Source organism: Mytilus californianus, unplaced genomic scaffold (assembly GCF_021869535.1).
Source record: "Mytilus californianus isolate M0D057914Y unplaced genomic scaffold, xbMytCali1.0.p SCAF_6, whole genome shotgun sequence".
NCBI classification, from domain to species: Eukaryota; Metazoa; Mollusca; class Bivalvia; order Mytilida; family Mytilidae; genus Mytilus; species Mytilus californianus.
Window position 1 is genome coordinate 86,709,506 of NW_026262712.1, and position 27,246 is coordinate 86,736,751.

A 27,246-nucleotide genomic window follows, 5' to 3' on the forward strand; every position below is an offset into this window, starting at 1 on the left:
TTTTTTGGTCTTTTAGAAAATATTGATTGTGCTGTATTTAGACCTCTCTACCAAGAAATTTGTTTTGCATGCACACGTATCAAAATTGCGGTTTTTATCCAACGCAATCATAGGTTTGAACGTTGTTTTCAATTTAGACTTGTTTATATTTTTTCGTTTGGGCTTGTATTATATTTGCCTTCGGGTTTATATAATCCGTTCATCCCATCAAAATTCAAGAGTCTATCCTAAATTGAGGTAAATTATATGGCCATCCAAATACCGTTTCGATTCCTAACCTCACTGAAAAGACATTAATTGTTGAAATTCTGATATGGTGTACAAATATTTGCACCGCATGTTTGCGGTATACCATCTTTTCCGCAAGCTTATTGTTTTCTGTTTGGTATTAAATCAAAAGCTAAGATCTATTTTGTTACATCTGGTGATCCGTTTATTTGGCAATTGCCATGGCAGTCAGCAGGATTTAACAACATTCGTTATCGACCTGCTAGTCAAATGCGTTTTGTTTAAATATACTTTTTCATTTTTTGGTCTTTTGGAAAATATTGTTTGTGCTGTATTTAGACCCCTCTCCCAAGAAATTTGTTTTGCATGCACACGTATCTAAATTGCGGTTTTTATCCAACGCAATCATAGGTTTGAACGTTGTTTTCAATTTAGACTTGTTTATATTTTTTCGTTTGGGCTTGTATTATATTTGCCTTCGGGTTTATATAATTCGTTCATCCTATCAACATTCAAGAGTCTATCCTAAATTGAGGTAAATTATATGGCCTTCCAAATACCGTTTCGATTCCTTACATCACTAAAGAAACATTAATTGTCGAAATCCGGATATGGTGTACAAATTTTTGCACCTCATGTTTGTGGTATACCATATTTGCCGCAAGTTTATTGTTTTCTGTTTGGTATTAAATTAATAGTTAAGATCTATTTTGTTACATCTGGTGATTTGTTTATTTGGCAATCGCCATGGCAGTCAGCAGGGTTTAAGAACATCCGTTGTTCGACCTGCTTGTCAAAGCGTTTTGTTAAAATATACTTTTTCACTTTTTTTGGTCTTTTGGAAAATGTTGTTTTTGCTGTAGTTAGACCCCTCTAACAAGAAATTTGTTTTGCATGCACACGTATAAAAAATGCGGTTTTTCTCCAACGCAATCATATGTTTGAACGTTGTTTTCAATATAGACTTGTTTATATTTCTTCGTTTGGTTTGTATTATATTTGCCTTTGGGTTTATATAATCCGTTCATCCTATCAAAATTCAAGAGTCTATCCTAAGTTGAGGTAAATTATATGGCCTTCCAAATACCGTTTCGATTCCTAACATCACTGAAGAGACATTGATTGTCGAAATCCGGATATGGTGTACAAATGTTTGCACCTCCTGTTTGTGGTATACCATCTTTTCCGCAAGTTTATTGTTTTCTGTTTGGTATAAAATTAATAGTTAAGATCCATTTTGTTACATCTGTTGATCCGTTTATTTGACAATCGCCATGGCAGTCAGCAGAGTTTAAGAACATCCGTTGTTCGACCTGCTAGTCAAATGCGTTTTGTTAAAATATACTTTTTCACTTTTTTGGTCTTTTGGAAAATGTTGTTTGTGCTGTATTTAGACCCCTCTACCATGAAATTTGTTTCGCATGCACACGTATGAAAATTGCGGCTTTTATCCAACGCAATCATAGGTTTGAACGTTGTTTTCAATTTAGACTTGTTTATATTTTTTCGTTTGGGCTTGTATTATATTTGCCTTCGGGTTTATATAATCCGTTCATCCTATCAATATTCAAGAGTCTATCCTAAATTGAGATGAATTATATGGCCTTCCAAATACCGTTTCGATTCCTTACATCACTGAAGAGACATTAATTGTCGAAATCCGGATATGGTGTACAAATGTTTGCACCTCATGTTTGTGGTATACCATCTTTTCCGCAAGTTTATTGTTTTCTGTTTGGTATTAAATCAAAAGTTAAGATCTATTTTGTTACATCTGGTGATCCGTTTATTTGGCAATCGCCATGGCAGTCAGCAGGATTTAACAACATCCGTTATCGACCTGCTAGTCAAATGCGTTTTGTTTAAATATACTTTTTCAGTTTTTGGTCTTTTGGAAAATATTGTTTGTGCTGTATTTAGACCACTCTACCAAGAAATTTGTTTTGCATGCACACGTATCTAAATTGCGGTTTTTATCAAACGCAATCATATGTTTGAACGTTGTTTTCAATTTAGACTTGTTTATATTTTTTCGTTTGGGCTTGTATTATATTTGCCTTTGGGTTTATATAATCCGTTCATCCTATCAAAATTCAAGAGTCTATCCTAAATTGAGGTAAATAATATGGCCTTCCAAATACCGTTTCGATTCCTTACATCACTGAAGAAACATTAATTGTCGAAATCCGGATATGGTGTACAAATGTTTGCACCTCATGTTTGTGGTATACCATATTTTCCGCAAGTTTATTGTTTTCTGTTTGGTATTGAATTAATAGTTAAGATCCATTTTGTTACATCTGGTGACCGTTTATTTGGCAATCGCCATGGCAGTCAGCAGAGTTTAAAAACATCCGTTGTTCGACCTGCTAGTCAAATGCGTTTTGTTAAAATATACTTTTTCACTTTTTTGGTCTTTTGGAAAATGTTGTTTGTGCTGTATTTAGACCCCTCTACCATGAAATTTGTTTCGCATGCAAACGTATAAAAATTGCGATTTTTATCCAACGCAATCATAGGTGTGAACGTTGTTTTCAATTTAGACTTGTTTATATTTTTTCGTTTGGGCTTCTATTATATTTGCCTTCGGGTTTATATAATCCGTTCATCCTATCAAAATTTAAGAGTCTATCCTAAATTGAGGTACATTATATGGCCTTCCAAATACCGTTTCGATTCCTAACATCACTGAAGAGACATTAATTGTCGAAATTCGGATATGGTGTACAAATATTTGCACCGCATGTTTGCGGTATACCATCTTTTCCGCAAGCTTATTGTTTTCTGTTTGGTATTAAATCAAAAGTTAAAATCCATTTTGTTACATCTGGTGATCCGTTTATTTGGCAATCGCCATGGCAGTCAGCAGGATTTAAGAACATCCGTTATCGACCTGCTAGTCAAATGCGTTTTGTTTAAATATACTTTTTCATTTTTTGGTCTTTTGGAAAATATTGTTTGTGCTGTATTTAGACCACTCTACCAAGAAATTTGTTTTGCATGCACACGTATCAAAATTGTGGTTTTTATCCAACGCAATCATAGGTGTGAACGTTGTTTTCAATTTAGACTTGTTTATATTTTTTCGTTTGGGCTTGTATTATATTTGCCTTCGGGTTTATATAATCCGTTCATCCTATCAAAATTCAAGAGTCTATCCTAAATTGAGGTAAATTATGTGGCCTTCCAAATACCGTTTCGATTCCTTACATCACTGAAGAGACATTAATTGTCGAAATCTGGATATGGTGTACAAATTTTTGCACCTCATGTTTGCGGTATACCATCTTTTCCGCAAGTTTATTGTTTTCTGTTTGGTATTAAATTAATAGTTAAGATCCATTTTGTTACATCTGGTGATCCGTTTATTTGGCAATCGCATGACAGTCAGCAGGGTTTAAGAACATCCGTTGTTCGACCTGCTAGTCAAATGCGTTTTGTTAAAATATACTTTTTCACTTTTTTGGTCTTTTGAAAAATGTTGTTTGTGCTGTATTTAGACCCCTCTAACAAGAAATTTGTTTTGCATGCACATGTATAAAAATTGCGGTTTTTATCCAACGCAATCATAGGTTTGAACGTTGTTTTCAATTTAAACTTGTAACTCGTCTAAACATCAGCCCAACAATGTTAGATCTGTAAATTTGCTTTCGCAAATTTTTTTGTTCTTCCCTCGCCGGGATTCGAACTCATGCTACTGAGATATCGTGACACCAAATCGCCTGCACTGTATCTGACGCGCTAGACCACACGACCACCTAGGCTTCACAATAATAAAGCTTTCAGTGACCGGGTGTTACCTTTCCTCGTCAGTTTTAATCTAGCGTCGTAATAGAGTACATGATATATAAGGCATGAAGATGGAATTGTTACAGATCAGCTGAAATATCTATTGTCAAGGATCCTACAAATTAATGCAAGATACAGTCACAGAAATAATTATATTTTTAAGTACGTCTGAACCAGTGACAACTCTAAAACAGATTTATCCATCGGATCACCAGCAGTGATGGTGATACATGGCTGTGTACATTCTGTATATACAACTCGTCTACAAATTAATGTAAGATGCGGTCACAGAAATAATTATATTATAAGTACGTCTGAACCAGTGACGACTCTACAACAGATTTTATCCACCGGATCACCAGCAGTGATGGTGATACAAGGCTGAAAATACATTCTGTATATATAACTCGTCTAAACAAAAGCCCAACAATGTTAGATCTGTAAATTTGCGGAAGCAAATTTTTTGTTCTTCCCTGGCCGGGATTCGAACTCATGCTACTGAGATATCGTGTGTATATATATATAATATTAACAAACATGATAGAATGAAAAGTTTCATACTTATATATGATATTATTAAACTATTCCTTACATTTAAACATATATGAAAGAGGCATACAGTTTAAGTAATGAGGCTAAGCTATTGTTTATTATGTTACAAACCAATTTGCCTTACTTGTTTTGGGGTAAGGTGGAAGATAGTAATATTGGTGCAGAGGGCATGGTTGCCTGTACTTCTGACCTCTGTGTAAAAGCAAATATGTTTTATGTAGTGTTTATTGTTTTATGCTATGTCATGAAGTTCATGCTACTTTGGTAAATATCGTTGTTAATTGTTGCAGAGGGCATGATTGCTTGTACTTAAATCCTCTGTGTATTTATTTTTGCAGAGGTCGTTGTAGCTTGAATTTATGACCTCTTTGTATTTGCATTTACCGGGGTCGTGGTTGCCTATACTTATGACATCTGTGTATTTACTTTTGTAGAGGGCGTGGTTGCTTGTACTTATGTCCTCAGTGTAATTGTTTTTGCAGAGGTCGTTGTAGCTTGGACTTATGACCTTTGTGTATTTGCTTTTGCAAATATGTTATTATGTAGCGGGTATTGTTTTATGCTTCGTCATGAAACTTATGCTACTTTGTTAATTTCATCATGGTGATTGGTTTGGAACAAATTATTTTGTAATTAAGCCTATTCGATATAATTGCCAGTATTGTAATTATTTTATTTTAATACATGTTGTTAATGTATAAGTTAAATTATGTTTACTAGTATAATTCATGTAGTTTTGGGTTGCGATGAACTTAATTGACAATTGTTGTACCAATATTTTTTAAGCATTGTATGGTCGTTTGCTGATAATCTATAATAGTTTTACTATTAAAAATAACAATGGACAAGACATAAGTTATCAATACAAAGATTATAGTTTAAAGTTCATACTCTCCATTTAATACATAATATATGTTTTATGGTTGATTGATTGAAGAACAAATAATTATCGCATATTATACCTTAACTTGTGTTTTGTTTATTGTTCTAGAGTTAGATCGAGTTTGTTATCAATAATGACATTTTTGTTTTTCGTTATTTTACATTTTAATTTTGTTTATTTCATGTCTTAACGATGGACGAAGAGCGCTGATTCTGGTATTCATTTACGTAGGAACTTTCACCCATTGAAAGAAATATTCAATAAAGCGTGATATCAACAACTTACATATACTTTTATATATCAGTGGTATGTCATAGTTCCGATAATACAAACATACGAATATTGATGGGGTGCTGTTTCACTGACGTTCATGACAGATACTTAATTTTGAGATTGGAATTTTGATCTGGACGTGCGATTCGTATCAACAATAATCCTTGACTGGCCGAAGTCTACTTTGACTGTTTTATCAATACTAATTTACAAAAGGTGTCTTCAATCAGCATTTGGATACACAACTAGACCCTTATTCCAATGTAAGTCTGATGCACCAGTTGCACTCTCTTATTTCACCACCTCTTGAAAGTTAGCTCTGTCGTTAATTGGTTTCGACTCTCGGTACTATACAGCACCTAGTTTTAGAATAAAGACTTCTGTTGCAGCTAATGGATGGAATTCCCGTCTCCGCGATTCAATGATTGAAGTCGAATGCGTTTATGGAATTTTTAAGGATAAAAATGATTAAGTTTGTTATAAAATTTTATGCTTAAGCTGTTTTGGGTCAGTATTGCCTGCCAAAACGTTTATATTATCTTTAGTAATAAAATGCTATGCTTCTATTTGTGGTCACTACTGCTTGCCAAAACGTTTATGAACTTTATTTCATACAATTACAACTATCTGTTGATCTGTCGAAGAAGAACATTGTTCTTTGATTCACGTTTAATATTGTAATGATAAATGGTATTTTTAATTTAGTTATGATCATTGTCGAGTTTATAAATATATAGCTTTGCCTTTGGTAAATGTAAATTGTGTATAGGTGTCTGGGGTCAGTATTGCCTGCTCTCCTGATGTCTTTACACATTATTAAGACTGTCAATGTTAAAATTTGATAGGCTACTATTGTATTGTTTTTGTTTAATTGTATGGCACAGTTTAACTTCCTGTATGCATACATGAATTGTTTTAGATCATGTTATGGTTTTCAGCGTTGCCTTTTTAATTGAAATTTGCAATTTTTCAAATTATATATATATAAAATGACATGATGGTTTATCCTAATTTTGTACTAAATGCTATGGTCTTTAGAGGTCAATCTATCACTAACCAAAGTTATTATATTTACCTAACCTGGTAAATATTTAAAAGAATGTTTCTCTTTTGAGAAAGATATTAGAGTATGTGTTAATAGTTATAAGTATTTACTAGGAATAAAATTTACATCTCATGTACTTTTAACGCAAGGTAAAGACGAATTATACAAAAAAATCACTAAAAACTGTATTTAGAATTCAAATATATTTTTCATCTTCCAATCCAAGTATTTCAACTCAATTACGACCACGCAATAACAATCTTTTTAATGTATGGCAGTGCAATTACAGGTATGTTCAAAACTAGCTCTGCAGCATGCCAGGAAGAAAATAAATATTTATATCAAAACATTTATTATTATTTTTTTTTTTTTTTTTTTTTTTAGAAAAATCCAATTCTAGATATATGAAGTATATTTTAAGTGTAAATAAAAAGTCCTCTAGCTTAGCTGTGCCAAATAAATTTGGTAGATTCCCGTTATATTTTACAGTGGTAATATCTATATGAAATACATGTATTACTATTAATATTGAATGCTGGTATTCATCCATTCATTAAATTTCTAAAAAGCTAAATATTCAAAATTCAGATGTAAAGCTTAACTTTTTTATCAAGTCATCAGTTAAGCAAAAACTTTGTAAAAGTTTTATATCAATTGGGAACACAACAAAAAATTAAAGAGTACAAAGTACTAAATTAGACACTTATTTACTTATTTCAAACTAAAAACTTGTTTTCCTTCAGAAATTTATCTGTCGTGTATACAATGGCAAATGCAAAATGAGAGTCAGTGCTCATGATCTCATTATAGAAAGAGTCAGATATAAAACTTCATATATAGAATGAAGTCAGGGTTTTGTAAAAATGTACTTTTATTTTGTTTAAAGATTGAATATGAACAACATTTTATTATTAGTTGTCCAGTATACAATGATTATGGAGAGATATTTCAGATCTCTCAAATGAGGCAAAAATGGTTTTGGTTAATTACTGTACTAATAAAATTGTTTGCACTAAAATATTTAGAGGATTATGTTATTAAATGTCTAGATTTAGGACGGAATGTGAATAAATATACTTAATAATGATGAGTATTGTAACTTTATTGCTGTGGTCCTGTCTGGAATAAAAATTACATCATTTTTCATGTTTATCAACAAGAAATAATTTAAAAGTAATATATGTAGGTTTATAATTATATGAACTTTAATATTTCATTTCAATGTGGAAACGTTTTACAAAAATACAGTGGGATTTTTTTTTGTATCTGATAGTCATGCTTCAAAATTCTAACAAGTTATATATAAATTGTATTCACGTCGTCAGAGTCCTCGGGTGGGGGATCCATTCTTTCAACCTAATAGTGGATTTGTGGCAGATTTTTCTCCCGACCTTTGCTATTCCTTGTCATTTATTCAATTTATATGATATTGAAATGATTTAAGTTGATGTAATTTCGTATTAATCATGTATAATAATTTCATATTAATTATGAACTTTTATGTCAAATCTTTTATTTGCAAAATGTATTTTTTGCATTTTATGATTTTGAATAAATGACGTCTTTTCGTCAATTTAGTTTTTATATCATATAGCACAACAAGCTCAGACTCTGTCTATACATTAGTATGTTTATGGTATATGTCTGTCTGTCTTAAATATAAATATATATTGTTTATCTTACATTGTACCACATTCATGTTAAAATGCATCCCAAGTAATGATATACAATTAACTTTGTAGCATTTTTATATTACTGAATTCCTGCCAATAATATAATGTTACTTTTAACTATTTTTGGCCAACAAACAATAAAACGAATAATAAAATGCATGGAACCAATAAAACCAGATTTTAGTGGTTTTAGTAATTTAATTACTACTTTCATGATTTTATTGTTACCTTTAATCATTCAATTAATGTTCATTGTATCAGCGGAAGCAATGTTATTCCTCATAAAAAGATGTAAATACCTTTTGTATTAGTTGCAAGATTATTATAACACGTGAAGATTGTCTGCTGAAATATCAATAAAACAAGAAAATAACTATTGATTGCCAACTTCCTGATTAGAATATTAATTTAAATTTACTCATTTGAAAACCAATATTAATGAAACCCCGATTCTCCACACTGACACTGTTCGTCATTCGAAGAATTGTTGAGGCTAGTTGGATGAATAGATGACTGCCTAAGATTATTACAACGTCTATGATATAGCTTTTAAAAAACTTTTTTTGTCTTTATAATTCAATATTGTACATGTCATCAAATACTTCCTTAAAAGTATTTTAATTGGATTTTTTTTTCAAATTAAAAAATATATATAAAATTCTACCTTCGTTTAATCTCTAGTGAATTTCGGATATGAAACATACTATACGAGTGTTTTACAAAATTGTTTTGTCAGATATGATATAGATATAAATTCCACCATGTGACCATGTTGATTACGATATATATCCACTTGTGACTATCTATAGTGGATAGATATCGGACTCAACAGAGAGGCGTGGTGTTATCTGTATTGACATCACTGAATTAGACTGATCACCTAATTTGTATCAGGAGTAACACGGCTCGTGCAACTAATGGAGCAGAATATGCTTACCCTTCCAGAGCATCTGCAATCAACCACAGTGTTTTTTTTTTTTGGATTTTTTGTTGCTCAGTCCTCGGTTTTCTATGTAGTGTTTTCTGAAATTGGTTATCTTAAGTTTTCGTCTGCTTTAGTTTTTGCCATGGTGTTGTCAGCTTCTCTCGGTTTACAAGTTTTGAATATCCCCTTGCTATCTTTTGCATATTTTTTGTAAAGAATTTTTAAAAATATGTTAAGTTCTTTCAACATATTGAAATTGTTTAAATATTGGCAATGAGGTAGCAACCTCTCTGACAGAACTAAAGTTGTCAGACGTTCCAACTCATCACTGTTAAGCTGCTGACCAATAATGAAGCCGTTCTGTTCAGTAGTACCTGTGAAAAGTGTGACTAATGGATGAATAGACGAGCAAGGTGATTGCAATATAGCCCCAACTCCTAGAGGTGTGTGCAACATATATATCCACACACATAAATGAATATAATATGTGTTTTCAGTAGTGTTTCACCTTCAAAGGTGATCCAATGGATGGATATATCGTAGAGTTGTCACTTGTTTAGACGTACTTATCATATAATTATTTCTGTGACTGCATTTTACGATCCTTAACGATAGATAATTTAGCTAATCTGCAATCAATTCCATCTGCATGCCTAATATATCATGTACTGTGTTACAACTCTAGATTATACTGACGAGGTAACACTAGGCCACCGAAAGCTGAATTTTTAGTTCAGTCTAGGTGGCCGAGTGGTCAAAAGCGCTTGACACAGTGTAGGCAGTGTTGTCTCGATATCCCAATAGTATGAGTTCGAATCCCGTCGAGGGAAGAACAAAAATTTTCTTTCGCAAATGTGCAGATTTAACATTGTTGTGCTGATATTTAGAGCAATCATGAATATAATATGTGTTTTCAGCCGTGTATCACCTTCACTGGTGATCCAATGCATGGATCTATCGTAGAGTTGTTACTTGTTTAGACGTACTTATATATATATATATATATATACAAGTCGGGAAAACTTGTTAAGAAATTCTACGAAATGAGAAAAATATTACTGTTCTGGGTATATTTTTAATAGAATATAACTTTGGATTTTTTTTTTACTTTAGAAAACACGCGTATATCAAACCATTTGAAAATTATACACAACATAACAAGGAGCCAAAATAGCATCTCCATCAAGGAAAGGAAAATTTACAATAGGAAAAGAAAAATGTATATAACCATAAATCACACCATATCTATTTTTTTTAACTATTCCAGCATGATTTTAATAAATATCATCGTTGCTTTGTCTATAGTGTTCATTATACAGATGAAAGTAATTGATACATTTAGACCTATTTATGTCCTAAACAATGCGTTACATTAACACACTGGATTCGTAGAATACTGTGTCCTTGTTTTCAATTTTCTTTTTTTTCCCTATTTTATGGTCTTTTTGTTTTAAAAGAATATCGGTCTGTCATTCCCCGCCCGCTTTGTGTAAATAAAGAATATAATGCACCGTGCAGAATTTCACCAGAATCAATATAAAATACAATTGCAGGGTGCTTTTTGTTAATGTTAATCTTTTTATACAATTTAGATTTATTTTCGGTATTGTAGGAATTCATGATACTGTTCTAAAGTTGCACAGTCGTTTGCAATTTTTATCCATAGTATTTAAATGACAAGTACCATAAACTCATTGTTCAGTCACAAAACTAACTTTTGAATCTTTAAAGGCGGCTCCGCCTTGAAACTTCAGTATTATGTAAATAACGTCATCAACCAAATATTTGTCCTTTAAGTTATTAGGATAAACCTTTCAGTCATTCAATTTGATGTTAAAATTTTGAGTTAACAGGATTATTCAATATAATTGTATCTTATGAAATGTTGACCTCATGGATTTTTTTTACAGATGCAGCTTGAATTATAATATTATGTTGTTATATACTTTATGATTTTCTAAATGACAGAACTGGTTGTTATTCCATTGATAGAATTTAAACACAAGTAGCCATTTCCACAAAAAATCTGAAAATATAGATTACTTCTATTTAAAAATCATGAAAAAAATGTATAATTTTGAATCAATCATTAATGATTTTGTAAAAAAAAAACAACAACAATGCAGGAATCATTAACAAAGATACATACAGGTGCGGGAATTTCTCGCTGCATTGAAGACCTATTGGTGACCTTCTGCTGTTGTCTGTTCTATGGTCGGGTTGTTGTCTCTTTGACACATTCCCCATTTTCATTCTCAATTTTAATTTTAGGAAGACACTGAATATAGTACAAACTATAAAGTTAGTAGTAAGCAAGAGCTTTAATGAGTTTGAATAAAAAACACCAAGAAAACTGAATTTTAGGTAAAATCATAAAAAGAATTATCGTTTATAGCTTTCTCTTCTTGATTAATTAATAAAGATAGGACTAATAGAATAAAAATTGAGAAGAAAGTCCAACGGAACAAAAGTTCCTAAAATATCACTTAGTTCTAAAAGCAAGGATTTCTCTGAAATAATATTTCCACTGAAAGAAGTAGTACAATAATATTCAATGCTGATAAAGAGAATGGAATAAAGATAAAGAGTAACAATTATTGTAGTTTATCTATAATTATGTTTCGGGTGGAATTTTAGTGAGGAGGGAAAATATGACACAATCACCTGGGTTGTCTTGTCAATTCCAAATCTGTTTTCTTACTTTTCTGACTTTTAAGCACTGCTTTCAGTATAATAAATCTTCAAGCTTATGATTATAGGATTGTCAAACTTGTTGTGGATATCTTAAATAATGACGCAGCGTGTAAGTTGTGACAAGCTTGATAGTTGCAACTTGTGTTAATTACCAAAGTGCACGATGCTGTTTGATTTCTTAGTGCAAATATGTTATTGAATCAATGATTAAAGACCATACATGAAAGCCGAAGTTTATGCTATAAAAAGACACATAAACATATGTATTGTTTTTGCAATTTTGACATTTTTATCAATTTTCCATTATTTGTCTAAGAGGAGAGTGGGTTTTTTTTATTTGGTGTTTTGTCGGTCAATTGTTTTATTTATAGACATTGTAAATACAAGAACTGAAATTGCACTAATATCGATTCTTAACACCTAACAACAAATGTCCGTTTTAACACATAATTTAGAACATATCGGCTTACAGGAAGGGTTTCCTGAATGTTGGTTGACAATTTTATTCTGTTTTATGTTAAACCATTATTTCCATTTAGTTTTCAGATAAATGTAAGAATGACGACGGAATCAACATGACTTAATTGTGACAGCTTACATTAAGTTGACAATGTATTACCTGAGAAAGAATAATCAATAATTTCATTAAATCTTAAAGGTGTTTAGAATGGACGTTGTTACTGTTTCGTGGCTGAAAGTGTTTCTGGTATCATTTTTTGAGTTCACTATCGGTAAGTTAAATATATTTAAACTTTTTTTAAAGTAAAGGAAGCAAACAAATTACAATGTTATTATTAAATATAATGTGTTATGTATTTTTCAAATGGAAAAAAAAAACTTTCAAATTGTGTTTTTTTGTTTTTTTGTTTTGTTTTTTTGTTTTGTTTTTTTATTTATATATATATTTGTATACGCAGTAGCTTACAATACAACAATGCATGTATATTCAGTACAAGTGAACATAAATACATTTTCAATATTATATTTAATGAATAATTGTCTCATGCAGAATTTACCCTCTCTATCTCACACACACTCTCTCTCTCTCTCTCTCTCTCTCTCTCTCTCTCTCTCTTAATAGCAGTGAGCCACGCTTTTAAATTTTTCAAACGGAGCAGTTTCACGTTTGATCAGAATTTCCATTTTCTCGTACTGTATATACATAAAATATGTTTTCGAGTGGACGTTTGCTACAATTATCCAGATCATACTTTCTTCAAGCATTCGTCTGAGGTTAAACAATATTTTGCAAACTGTTATGGAAGGAATATATAACTAAATTTGTGTTCTTTTCGAATGGGTTTTGGGATGTATGAATACACAACCGCGTTTATTTTCTATTTAGAGATTGCTTTACCTATATATAACATGATATATATTTATTATAAGATTAAATCCTAACGATCTTACTGCCTGTCGATACTTTTATTTTGGCATTGCACAAGTCATGACTTCTTTGACGGTCGATGGCGTTAAAACACTAGATCCCTGGGATGTGTTATAATTGATTTTAGTCTCTGAAGCATGCTTTTTTTATTATTATTGTTTTTGGCTTTTAACTAGCTTTCAGTAACTGCGAGTACTCTCAAATCGTACTTTCGTGTTAATTTGACCTGTTGACACAATTTGTAATGCATTTCTGTAATTCAATGTTTACTTATTTTGTGTTATATCTCGTCTCACTATTTCTTATATGTAACACATTTGATAAGTATTTAGTATGACGATAAATTTTCACTTCTGTACTCGTACTGTGAACAACAAATTTATTATTATTGTAAAAAAAAGTTTACTTCCGTACTCCTAACAACACAATTATTATATTTAAATTTACCTGTGTACGTTGTTTTATTTAACGCCATTTTGTCCCAGGTTAAAGTTGTCTTTGTTTTTGTTTAAATGTCTTTTTGATCGATTTAAGCCATTTCAATTGATATTTTATAGTGTGTCTTTTTATGTTGTAATGTTACACTACTTTGTCAGGTTAAGGTGAAGGTTGGCGCCTTTTAAAACGTTTAAACCCGCTGCATTTTTTATGCACCTGTCCTAAGTCAGGAGCCTGTTGTTCAGTGGTTGTCGTTTGTTGGTCTTTCTCGTTTTTCGTTTTTTTATATAGATTGGACCGTTAGTTTTCCTGTTTGAATTGTTTTTACACTAGTCATTTTGGGGTCCTTTATAGCTTAATATTCGGTGTTAGCCAAGGTTCCGTGTTGAAGGACATACTTTGACTTATAAATGTTAACTGTTTATACATTGTGACTTGGATGGAGAGTTGTCTCCTTGGAAATCATACCACATCTTCTTATTTATACACAGAAACTATCAAAGCCTTATATCATATTGTTTTGGAGGCATTTACTTCATATTTATTCCCGTATATTTTTTTTTTCTCTGTAGAAAAACAAACATGTGTAATCTTGTACAAAACCAAGGCTGTGTCGTTTTATATTGTTATAAAATAAGGTTGCAAGAAGTAGTTTAACATTTGTTTTATATTAAAAAAATTATCAAAAATCATATGCTTAAATGTTACGCCGTACACGTTTAAAGCTGCATAATACATATCTGTGGCGCCCAAATAAAAACATCTTGTAGACAAAATTTGAAGTTGAGGAGCATTTGACCCCAAAACTCTAAAAAGTTAATCTAAATATAGTCTTGTGCATCTATGCCCAGGGTAGAAAATAACAACATCGAATGGACAGAATATGATCGATTCAATGATATTTCATGTCAGCAAAGAAATGCCGACTACTGGGTTTGTGATATCCTCGGGGCGGAGGGAGGACCAGTGGTTGTCAAAATATTCTAAGATATGATTCTCAAAAGTCAAGAAAATAGAAAAATAGTGAATAAGAAAATAAAAGATAGATGGACGAAACCAATGGAATATTTAAACTGATAAATCGATTACAGCTTGACAATGTCATGGCAAAAAAAGAAAAGAAAAACAACAGTAGACAAAAAACCACATAGACTCAGAACGACTCAGTAACACGAAATAAGAGTTTTAGACTAGGGAATAAAATTCTAATAACCAAGATGAAGGCGTTTAATTGAAAATATCTGTCACAGAACGGCTTAGTGTCATTTCTACATAATTGTTGGTCTAAAGTTTAAGAATGAGGCGCATAACATACATTAAAAACACTTGGTTTGTCACTAGACTGACATTAACGTATTTGATGTTCATTCCATGAGGACATTCATGTAACACGCATAATTAACGTTTCACGGTCAACATGGGACTTTGATCTTAAAAAGTCGGCTTCAAGATATAATTTACAGATTCTATATGTTTTATCACATTCACCTGTTGCAATAATGATGAAATATCAATATTTGCTTTATAAATGAAGTTTTCGCCGTTATGCTTCCCTACAGTACATCATGCAAAATAATTCATTAGATTAAATTCAGATAAAGATCTCAGTTTAATAATTTTGAAGCAAAAACCCGTAAAGTTCTATGGGCTATTTTCTGACATTTTAATTACATAAAATAGTTCATGCCAAAGTAGAAAATGATAAAAAATATATGCTTTTATGAAATTTGTTGATTTGAACAGTATATCATGACGAAAACACATTGTATTATACAAAGAGTTAATAGTTATATATACATATTTTTATTTGGTTGGCTGACATTTTTGTTTTTTGGAAGATGTTTGTTATGGAATGTTTTCGGGTTATTAATTTGTTGATAATCATTGTTTTTGGTGTTTTTTGGTGGATTTTTTTTTTTTGGGGGGGGGGGGGGGTGATGTTGATAATCATTGTTTTAAAGAACGTCCCTGAAGTCTAAATAGACTGTTATCATATTGCGAATTAATTTTATAGAGTTTTAACTTGGCTCTTTAATGCTTTGTTCACTGGTGCTACAATATATATAATGAAACTGGACGAGAAGAAATAAAATGACTTTGTATGTTCTCTGTAATTACTTGCACTTAATGTTAACAACCATATTATTTGCGAGCACAAATCAGGAAATTAGAACAGGTGGGCGTATGCAAGAGAAAAGCCCGTATGTACAGAAGAAGGTATAATAACTAATATTTGAATCCTGATTTTGTCAAAACAAAAATTTCCTTAATTTCAAAATTCTGTTTCATTATTTGATAAACACATATAGAAATATATAGTCATCTGTGTACACATATGTCTTTTGGAAGTCGCTGGTACGTCATTGACATTTGAAAATAGACATAGTTTGCTTTCAACGGCCTTTTAAATAAAATTTCCAGTAAAACCTAGTATGATAAGCAGCTTAAAAAATATCTGAGTTAACTTGCAGTTTCCTCAAATGCAAGATGGCCTAGAGCAAACATGGCAGACACAATTTAAATTTCAACTACAAATATACTTGTACTTATATCTGCCAGATAAACGTCTTGTAGACACTTGATTGAATTTATTTGTTGGATTTATAATATCACTCTTCATATTTCCTATCCAAACGGTCTAAAAAGTAACTTTATCCATTTCTTTCAGTTCTGCTTCGAAATAACGTTACCCATACCATACAAATTTTATATATGGGAATTATTTAATTTTTTTTATGTAATTTGGTTCTCTCTTTCACTATATTAATTTTAATTATTCAATTTCAAATACACTTCATGTAAATAAAATAAAAATAACACGATACTGTCTATTTATTGTTTTACTGGCGCATTGAGTTACTTCTATAGTCTGCAAAATATTTCATGAGCAAACTTTTACCAGTTTCAATAACATATGTTGTCATATTGAAAAATAGAAAATGTTTTGTATAGATGCAACGGAGTGTTTAAAAAATGACGACATTGGATGGCGTCAGGGTAATATCTACAGCTGCAATGACCAAACAAAGTCTGAATGTTGTGAAAAGGATCACAAGTTTACCTGTTGTGAACCAGCAAAAGATACTACATTGTAAATATACGTATTGATATGTATTTATGTTCAATTTCATCAAAGTAAATCATTCGACATCTCTGGCTGTATCTAAAAAGTAAAATAACAAAAATGGCAAGATCAAAATCTCAAACACATCAAACAAACGGAAAACAAATGTAATATTCCTGACTTGGTACATGCATTTCCTTGTATAGAAAATGTTGGATTAAACATGGTTTTATAGCTAGCTAAACCTCTCAATTCTATGACAGAACTTAAATTTGATTAAGTCGTTACTATGCATTTTACTGTATTAAAACTTACAAAAATACACTTACTAGACTTGCAAAGAAATCATAAAAGCGTTTTTTATCATTATATCGGTAAGAGATTGGTATTCCGATGGGAACTCGCTCTGCCACTCTTATTTTTGATTTGCCTGATTACTGTAGTTGCAAATCGCAATTTATGATTAATTGTCATAATGATCTAGCTTATACTTCTTGATACATTTTTAAACGATACCTTCAAATGTTTAGACAACACATTCCCCGTAAACTATCCAGAGTTTATAAATATACGTATTGAATGTATACACTTTACATCCTGTTATCAAATCCAACGTTTATTGATTCAAGACCTTGATATTAGAATTTGTCATAGAATTTCTCAAATAAAATGTTATTGTAAACAGGTCGATATTTTATTTCTGTTATTAATTTTCCTTTCGTTGACAGCTAATTTGAGTTGGTTCGATATGAACTAGTTTGCAGTGACGTGATAAATATTGATAAGTCATTTATATTTTTGATAACAGGAAAGTTTGTACATTTTTTGATACTTTTTATGTGCTGTATAATCAAAACATATATTTTTTTTTATATTTCAGACGGGAACAGTTCCAATTGTGGGGTGTAGTTGCATTCTTTATTATGATTATATTTATTATCTACATGTATTTGAAGAAAGATGTTGAAATTTTCACTAGACCTACATTGAAAGACAGCATATTGTCACTTGTGAGGTAAACATATTATAGTATGGTGAATGTAGTCAGGTATATATGAATTGTCAATTTGGTAAAGTCTAAACTTATTTCGTCTACATTATTCTAAATTTTGTATTATCTAATGAATTCTTTATTTTTATCTTCTACAACAGTACTTTGAAAAATGTGATGATTTCAACTTTCCAACATACCCTCTCTTCTCATCAATTAATACGTTACGCTCGTGTTCATGTTTACACTATACGTACTTTATTAACAGGGTGTGCTCATTACATTAAAACTTAGATATGAGGAAGAACGACTTAAATTTACACTACATTACTTTTACGGTCAAAATCACGACTTCGTTGACTGACACGATATGTCAAGACTCACTATCGACATGTTTGCGCTGTCTTAAATCTTTAGACACCAGAATATTCGTCTGATTTGCAAATGTGTCGATTGTTTTTTTTTTTCCCGATTGTGACATTGTTACTAAGGGCGTATTTGCATAGAGGGTGATCCATGCATAGGAGGCGCTCAACCTGTCGAAGCTTCCTGTCTCGCACCTTTTGAAGTTGATACGATCCCCTCACTTTTGGTTTGTTACCTTCATTGGTATCTTCGAAGTCGATGTGTTAGATTTGAATATCGGTAGACTAATGTTGACTCAAACTAGTCAATACTCATATGAAACAAAAATTTAATAAAAATGTCAAGTGTTAAGATTTTATCATACAGTTATATGAATAAAATGAGTTGCTGGGTACACGTCAATGAGACAGCAACCGAGTGACAAAATAACCAAGATACATGTAGAGACCATAGACAAGTGTCCAAATCGTATGACTATCATAACAGCACCACACTCCTACTAATATAAAATAAAACTCAAAAGAGTGAATGCAATATCTGATACCAAAACAAACTTTTGAACAGAAGTTAAAAACCAAGTGACACACCCAGATTGCGCATGACGAAATTCCTGACTAAAGGCTCAATCTGTTCATTGTTAGTGTTTTCATATATTCTGATGGTTGAGACCAATTTTAAACAGTAAACATCTTGCATCTGTTCAGGTATATGGTTGACATTGTTAAAAGCCTGACATATTGAGTTGGTTTGTTTTATTACTTCTGGAAATTTTTTTTTAATTTTTATTATTTAGCCTTTCTGAGTTTTATCACTGACTTGTTTTAATTCCTCCAATCACTAAAAAATATTAAGAAAAAAAAGTGAGATACGGGTACGGAACAATAAGACAGCGAAAGAAAGTCTTCCATACCATGAACATAGAGTGATCGATGTTTCATCTTAAGGAATTAACTTTCAGATGATTCTGTGGGTGTATGTTCTATTCTCATATTTATACTTATTAAATCTTAGCTTATTTAGATAGGTTAAAGATTATTTACAGAGTCACTCAGTGTTTATTACCCAAACCAGACTTTTATGGGGCAATTCTTCCTATAATTGTGTCAAGCGAAATAAATCAATTGTAGTTCAATTCGATTATATATAAATAGAATACACTCATTAAAGATACCGGCTTAAAATTGTGTACGCCAGATGCGCGTTTCGTCTTCAAATAAACTCATCAGTGACGCTCGGATCAAAAAAAGTTATAAAGGTTAAATAAAGTACGAAGTTGAAGAGCATAGGACCAAAAATTCCTAAAAGTTTTGCCAAATACAGCTAAGGTAATCTATTCCTGAGGTAGAAAAGCCTTAGTATTTCAAAAATTCAAAGTTTTGTAAACAGTTAATTTATAATTATGACCATATCAATGATAATTTATGTCAACACAGAAGTAACTCATCAAAAGACTCATTAGTAACGCTTGAATCAAAAAAGTTAAAACGTCCAAGTAAAGAACGAGGTTTAGTTGCATTGAGGACCTAAAATTAGAAGTAATTGCAACAAGACTTTACCGAAGACTGAATTGTCGATACTAAGTTCAAAATTCTGTTATCGTTATATCCTTAAAATTATAAACTAAACCGTGTACCTAATGAAAAAGGAATTTACAACAATAATGATAATCCGAACTTGCTGGCAACTAGGACCGTAATTACAAAATCCTCTTTTGACGAAACTATATTAGTTGCCAAAAAGATCTTTTATTGAATAGACTATTCATTGGCAATCATTCCACATCTCCTTATTTTTATACAATAATTTGCAATGTAAACATTGTGACAACATATTTGATTTCAACGAAAGAAATCTCTGTATTACTAAAAAATTATTACACCAGGGTTTTCGATATCACAAACTAGTCAAAACATTTACTAAATTTTATAATCGGTACAAAAACATCATTCGTAAATATTACGGAAGCCTTTTTGGGCCATGTTAATTCACTTTTAACAATTTGATATAACAAATTATCAATTTGATATAACAAATTATCAATTTGATATAACAAATTATCAATTTGATATAACAAATTATCAATTTGATATAACAAATTATCAATTTGATATAACAAATTATCAATTTGATATAACAGATTTTCAATTTTGATATAACAAATTATTTATTTCATATAACAGATTATCAATTTGATATAACAAATTATTAATTTGATATAACAAACTATTAATTTGATATAACAAATTATTTATTTGATATTATAAATTATTAATTTGATATAACAAATTGTGAATTTCTCTACAAATAGTATGATTTTATCATAATAATGATTAATAAAAAGTTGCATAACCCGAACTGGCGCATTTCGTGTATTAATTGATTGTTCATCTGACGTCCAGTGACAAATATCTAATGCATTTTCAAAACTTAATTTACAGGTTTAATGTTTCTATAACTAACCCTCCTCTCCTTTCCCCTTTATTTGAGACAGTTTTACGGGACTAGTTTCTCAATTTCGCACATGGGACCTGGTGCCTTAGAACGAATAAATATAAAAGAGAAAAGGGGGAACTTTTTGATCAATTTATATTGCATATTTTCAAGTCAAAGCGAAACGAAGAGTTCTATTGAGATGTTGGTATATATAAAAAAAGAAGATGTGGTATGATTGCCAATGAGACAACTCTCCACAAGAGACCAAATGACACAGAAATTAACAACTATAGGTCACCGTACGGCCTTTAACAATGAGCAAACCCCATACCGAACAGTCAGCTATAAAAGGCCCCGAAATGACAATGTAAAACAATTCAAACGACACTAAGTACAGATCTGAGAGTAGTTACTGACAGCTAGTTCAAAGCCACTAACAACTAATAAAAAAATTCATGCATCTAAGACTAAATTATCCGTACACATCCAACATCCAACGGATTTAGTGTAAAGACGTCATAAACAGTCAGAGAAAAACATGACCTTGTGCAATGCCAAGATACAGGTATCGACAGATTGTAGATCCATGAATGTGTATATGTATATAACAATAATATTTAGTTTGCGTTTAATTTACTGATAACAAAATCAATATTAGTACCAATAAAAACAATATTTAATGATCTAATTACAGTGTTGGATTGGTAACCTTTAAGAATATTAAGTTTATTTAAAGGATCGATAAGTTTACCAGGATCGTTTCTAAATTTCCGGGCACGGTAAACAATATTGTCGTTAAAATGAGGATGTGCAATCCAGTTTGAAATAAGTTTTCTACAGGTACAACCAAACTTCAAAACCAAATCTTTTTTATTTTTGATTTGGATTTTTTTATTAAAAATAAAGAAACATGCGTGAGATTTTGAATGATTGTGGACTTTCAAATTTCTGTTAAAAAATACCACACGAGTATTATCTGAGCACATTAATAACGTTGTATATATAGAATAAGGATTTCAGATCATGAGCAATGCAAAAAACATTTAGGTCTATATCTCTATACAGTTTAAGCGTTTCACTTATATATCCTTTATGTCAAATAGAGAAGGGGGATAACCCCAATCCATGCATGAGTAATTTGACATATCAAATTTTCTTTCTTGTTATATCAAATTCATAAATTGTTATATCAAATAATTATAATCTGTTATATCAAATTGATAATCTGTTATATCAAATAGATAATTTGTTAAATCAAATTAATAATTTGTTAAATCAAATTAATAATTTGTTAAATCAAATTGATAATTTGTTATATCAAATTGTAAAAAGTAAATTAGCATGGCCCTAAAGGCTTCCGTAAAATATAAAATACAGACATATTATACGTTCAGGTATTTCACATCCAATATTTTATGGTAATATTCTTTACAAAGCACAAAAATGTCGGCATTCACCTCAAAAGCTATCCAAACCTTTAAACAGACTTATTCGGAAATGATATAGTTACGATACTGTTGTCAGGTCATTAAGGATTGCATATTTTGGTATTAATATTGATTCACTCATAGGGTCTTTGCATCGGAAATAAACACATTTATTCTAAAACCAGTTGTTGGCATGATACGGTTTATGTTCTTCTCATATATTTTATGATGGTATGATACTAAACCCCTAACGGGAGGGATCTTTCAATCAGTTTAATTGAGGTCTGGAGCTGGCATGTCAGTAACTGCTAGTAGTCCTTTGTTAATTTATGTATCATTGTCATTTTGCTTAGTTTCTTTTGTTACCTATTCAGACATCGGACTCGGACTTCTTTTAAACTGAGTTTTACTGTGCGTATTGCTATGTGTTTCTTTATTCTACATTGGCTAGAGGTATAGGGGGAGGGTTGAAATCTCACAAACATGTTTAACCCCGCCGCATTTTTGCACCTGTCCCAAGTCAGGAGCCTCTGGCCTTTGTTAGTTTTGTATGTTTTTTTTTTATTTTAGTTCATTTATATGTTTTAGAGTTTAGTGTGACGTTCATTTTCAGTGAACTAGTACACAATTTTATTTAGGGGCCAGCTGAGGACACCTCCGGGTGCGGGATTTTCTCGCTGCGTTGAAGACCCATCGGTGGCCTTCGGCTGTTGTCTGTTCTTTGGTCGGGTTGTTGTCTCTTTGACATATTCCCCATTTCCATTCTCAATTTTATGTGCTATGATGTAAAGTAAAATGTCAAAGATCGTAAAAGGTTATATGTCCGTTCAATCTTCAAATGCAAAGATATAATGTTACGGTATTGACTGACGATTTTTTGTGTCTGGTTTTTATATAATTGTGTTTTAACACTTTTCTCAAATTAATAACTATTGTTTAAAATTTACCTATAATTTAGAAGAATATCGTGTCTTACGGCTTGCTATGTTTTTATCGTCCACTATAGAATCTCCTACATCAATTGTCATATGTTACGATCATCTTTGCCGAGAAGTACTGAAGACATATCAAAATATAATCTATCCAAGATGTTTTGTTTGCCTGTTTTGGTTTGTGAGCTTTCTTGGCCCATAGGGACGTTGTGAGCTTTAGCCATCACTTGGCATCCGTCGTCTGTCATTGTCCGTTGACTTTTACAAAGATCATTTCCTCTGAAATCCTTGTGCCAAATTTAAGCAAACTTGTTCACATTCATCAATTGGGTATCTAGTTTTAAATATGTGTCCGATAACCCCGCCTGCCAACCAACATGACCAACATTGCTAAACGTAGAACATAGGGGTGAGTTGCAAGTAAAGTCTATTATCTTGTAAACCACTGTAGATCGAGAAAATATAATAGGGCAAAAATGTTTAGAATAGAGAGGCGAAAGATACCAAAGGGACACTAAAGCTCCTAAGTCGAAAATAAACTAACAACTCCATGGCTAAAAAAGAAAAGGACAAACAGACAAACAATAGTACACCAAAACACAACATAGAAAACTGAAGACTGAGCAACACGAACCCCACCAAAAACTGGGGTGATCTCAGGTGGTCCAGAAGGGTAAGCAGATCCTGCTCTACACGTGGCACCCGTCGTGTTGCTCATATTGGTACAAACCCGGTAATTCAGTACGTCACATTTAGGGAAAATGGGACGGGATTGAAGTGACGACATTTGGAACATATCCACTATCATCTGTGAAACGGATATTCCATAACGGTCAAGCAGCTCGTGATGGCGTCCGTAAAATTTACGTAGAGATGATTTCAACTTCACCCCTTGGAACTGTTGGTTTAATAGCTTCCTTGAGAGTAGCAACCCTCTATCAAGGAAATCATGATTAGAAATACAAGCCCTAGAATATCGTATCAACTGGGAGATATATAATCCGTATGCAGGCGCTGCTGGAATGTTGCTACATAGAAATGAAAAGTTTACAATTGTGAAGCTGAAATCATCTCATTTGTCGTAAAGTTTTGTTTTCAACCGACCTTCATTATCAATTTCCAGATGTAAGTCAAGATATGAGGCAGACTTAACTGTATCTGTTGTATCCTTTATCGATGGGATAGATGCGTTCAACATAGTCACCAAATTTTGAATTATTTAGTCTATCTATTTACATTTACTGTCAGAAGATGTTTTGTCAGAATTATTGCCCTTAAATGAAAATTTTACAAATTTTCGTCTATTATCTTGAAAATGATAACAGATAGACATAAACTTGTTATAGTAAAAATGATCAACAAGACAAGATCAACAAATTAGTTTAATAGCCTAAATCATCAGCCCTCTCCTTATCATTTGTATAGGAGTTATTGTCCTTAAATGACGAGTTTTATCATTTTTTGCATTTTTGCCTATCATATTTAAAACTATAATACATAAATAGAAATTTGAAAAGAGCAAAATTAAACAGTAAGACAAGATCTATAAATAAGTCTAATTATGGAAAACGTCAGTAAATTCATTAAAGGAGTTGTTGCTATTAAACGAAGATTTTTACCATTTTTTCTATTTTTGCTGATTATTTAAAAAAAGACTATTTTGATAATATATACAGAAAATTGTAGGGAGCAAAAATGGTCCACAAGGCAAGATCTACTATGAAGTTGATATTGCTGAAATTGGTGTACAACTCTTTATATGGTTTAGTGCCCTTAAATAAAAAATTTTACTATGTTTTGCATTTTGCCTATTATCTTGAAACCTATAATAGATTGATAGAAATTTCATGAAAAATTACAAACAAAACAAGATCTGCAAATAGATCAGCATACATGTAGATGAATTTGTCTTCTTAACGGAATTATTGCCCTTAAATGACGGTTTACCCTTTAGTGTTTTGGTCAAAACTATAGAAGATAGAGAGAAACAGTAAACAGTAAAAATATCAATACAAGTTCGAGGAGCTTTTGTTCATGAATAATATTCTAGTCTACAATGTCGTCCATTGATGAAGATGCAAATAGACCTAAGTGAGCAACACAGGCTCTTTAGAGTCTGTAGATTATGAGCGTCACGGAGGAAAACAAAAATAAAGGCGTCCGGTTAATTTTTTCCGTCATCGGCCGGAATTTTGAGTTATAGACAAGACTTCCGTTGAGGATTGTTTAGAATTACACATAATTTTCATAGGTACTTGGGGACAGGACAATTATTTTCGCGTTTTGCTGTATACTATGAACATCGATATGGTCATCCATGGGGCTTAGGTTGACTTCGGTACATATGTTAATTGAATATACATAGACAATAAAATATTCATCCAAATCAATGCATCAGGATGCTTTTTGTTTGGTACAATGGAAAAACTTTATTATCCCTCGTTGAAGTATATTGTTATTGTTATGAAAACAATAAGTTCAATGTTTTTTATGTGTACGTATTTTCTATTACCGAGTATTTCATTCGACTTTATCGTCGTGTTTATCAAATTTTCTATAATTCATTTTTATCTAGATATCAATGTTTCAATTAGACTTTTAATGATTTTCTTTTAGAGCTAATAATAGACAAAGTGATGAAGCATCAACTGCTGAAAGGTCCAACAGAAAAGACTCTACAACTTATACAAGAACTGGTATTAAGAACAAACCCCAATTAAACGAAGACGAGGATTCTTGTTGGTCTGATTCACAATCTGAGTCTGACATTGAACCAGTGAACGGCATGTCATCAACCGAAAACGATGGCTCGTTAAATCTACAAAGTAAAATGGATGTTCAAAATAAAAACAGAACTCAGATTTAAGTTTTGCATCATTGACCTCAACCAGTGCATTGCTGTATTTTACATATTACAGTATGAAATGTTAGTCTTTCATCTACATAACATTCTGTTTATATATTATCCAAAAGAAGGGATATAATGTATCATCTTAAGACACAAAATACCTACATGGATTTAACAACAAATAAAGAAAAGAAAGACCGCTTAAACTGCTATTTTTTTAACTCCCAGTTGAAATCTGACTTTAAACATGGAACAAGAGCTTTCTGCAAGTTCAAGCCGGCCTTAGTACCGGTTTTAATATATAGGTATTGTACGCTGGTTAATATCATCTAACTACACACCATAACAGTGGGAAAATACTGCCATTATTTGCTCTCTAATCTCCTTGTAAAATACAGAAACAATATGATCATGTCTTTTTGTATTAAACCATAATGCAGATCCAGATATGTGTTACATAACTTGACAAGACAAATATATGTATACGACAAAAAATCTTGATGAACTGATAATAAAGAATATGGGAAAAGGGATCATTAATGAAATAATTGCCAATATTTGTAGTATAAATTTTTGTGTTTTGGCCATAAGCAGATAAGGTTTATACAAATCAAGGTTTATATCAAATCAATTCTATGACGGCTGCTTCTTGCATGTCAAAACAAAGATATCTTCATTGCTTGTATATATTGAGCATCAAAGTTTTCTCCCCGTTAGGATACGATTATTTGATTTTCTGTGGGGTTGGGGCATGGTAATTCTATTCTGGTGAGACCTGAAAATAAATAGTCTTGCTCAAGACATGATGAAAATGAATATTTTGCAACACAAAATGCAGGAAGTAATTGTCGTAGCAACAGATGAAAGTGAATATTTAATCCGCAAAAGAATCCTCCTACCCCTTCCCTCTCCCCCACGAATTTCAAATGATCGTCCAATAACTGTATATAATATGGAAATAAGGGACTTACCATTTTTTACTTGGGAAGGGGGCTGGTCAAAATGTAGGGGGGTCAAGTTTGTTTCTGTAAGTGGAAAAGGGGGTTCAAATTTTTTTATAAATTGAAAGTGGGGGGACCAATTTTATCTCTAATGAAACATTTGTGAACTTTTGAATCATCAAGTATATCCTACATATCATGTGTGTCAAAGTTAAGTGTTTTGCATGTTAAAATTTTGGCATGTTTAATAGAGGGGGGAAACACATTTTTTTTAAACATTTTTAAGGGGGGATAAAATAAAAATAGTGAAATATTATGGACCCCCCCCCCCCCCCTTTTCCAAAGTAAAAAATGATA

General features: G+C 31.6%; 1 protein-coding gene across 1 annotated transcript; it reads left to right on the forward strand.

Moving 5' to 3' along the window:
- Positions 1-12,545: 12,545 nt before the first annotated feature.
- LOC127705959 (uncharacterized) lies at positions 12,546-27,161 on the forward strand. Its single transcript, XM_052210343.1, has 4 exons — positions 12,546-12,793; positions 16,840-16,978; positions 17,832-17,966; positions 25,717-27,161. The coding sequence occupies exons 1-4, from the start codon at positions 12,730-12,732 to the stop codon at positions 25,964-25,966; spliced, it is 588 nt and encodes a 195-aa protein (XP_052066303.1). The 5' UTR covers positions 12,546-12,729; the 3' UTR covers positions 25,967-27,161.
- Positions 27,162-27,246: the final 85 nt, after the last annotated feature.

Bases quoted from the DNA above. Each gene is read 5' to 3' on its own strand.
- LOC127705959 (XM_052210343.1), top strand. From the start codon at position 12,730: ATGGACGTTGTTACTGTTTCGTGGCTGAAAGTGTTTCTGGTATCATTT. The intron at 12,794-16,839 runs GTAAGTTAAATA...TGTTTTGTATAG, and splicing joins ATTTTTTGAGTTCACTATCG to ATGCAACGGAGTGTTTAAAA. The intron at 16,979-17,831 runs GTAAATATACGT...TTTATATTTCAG, and splicing joins CCAGCAAAAGATACTACATT to ACGGGAACAGTTCCAATTGT.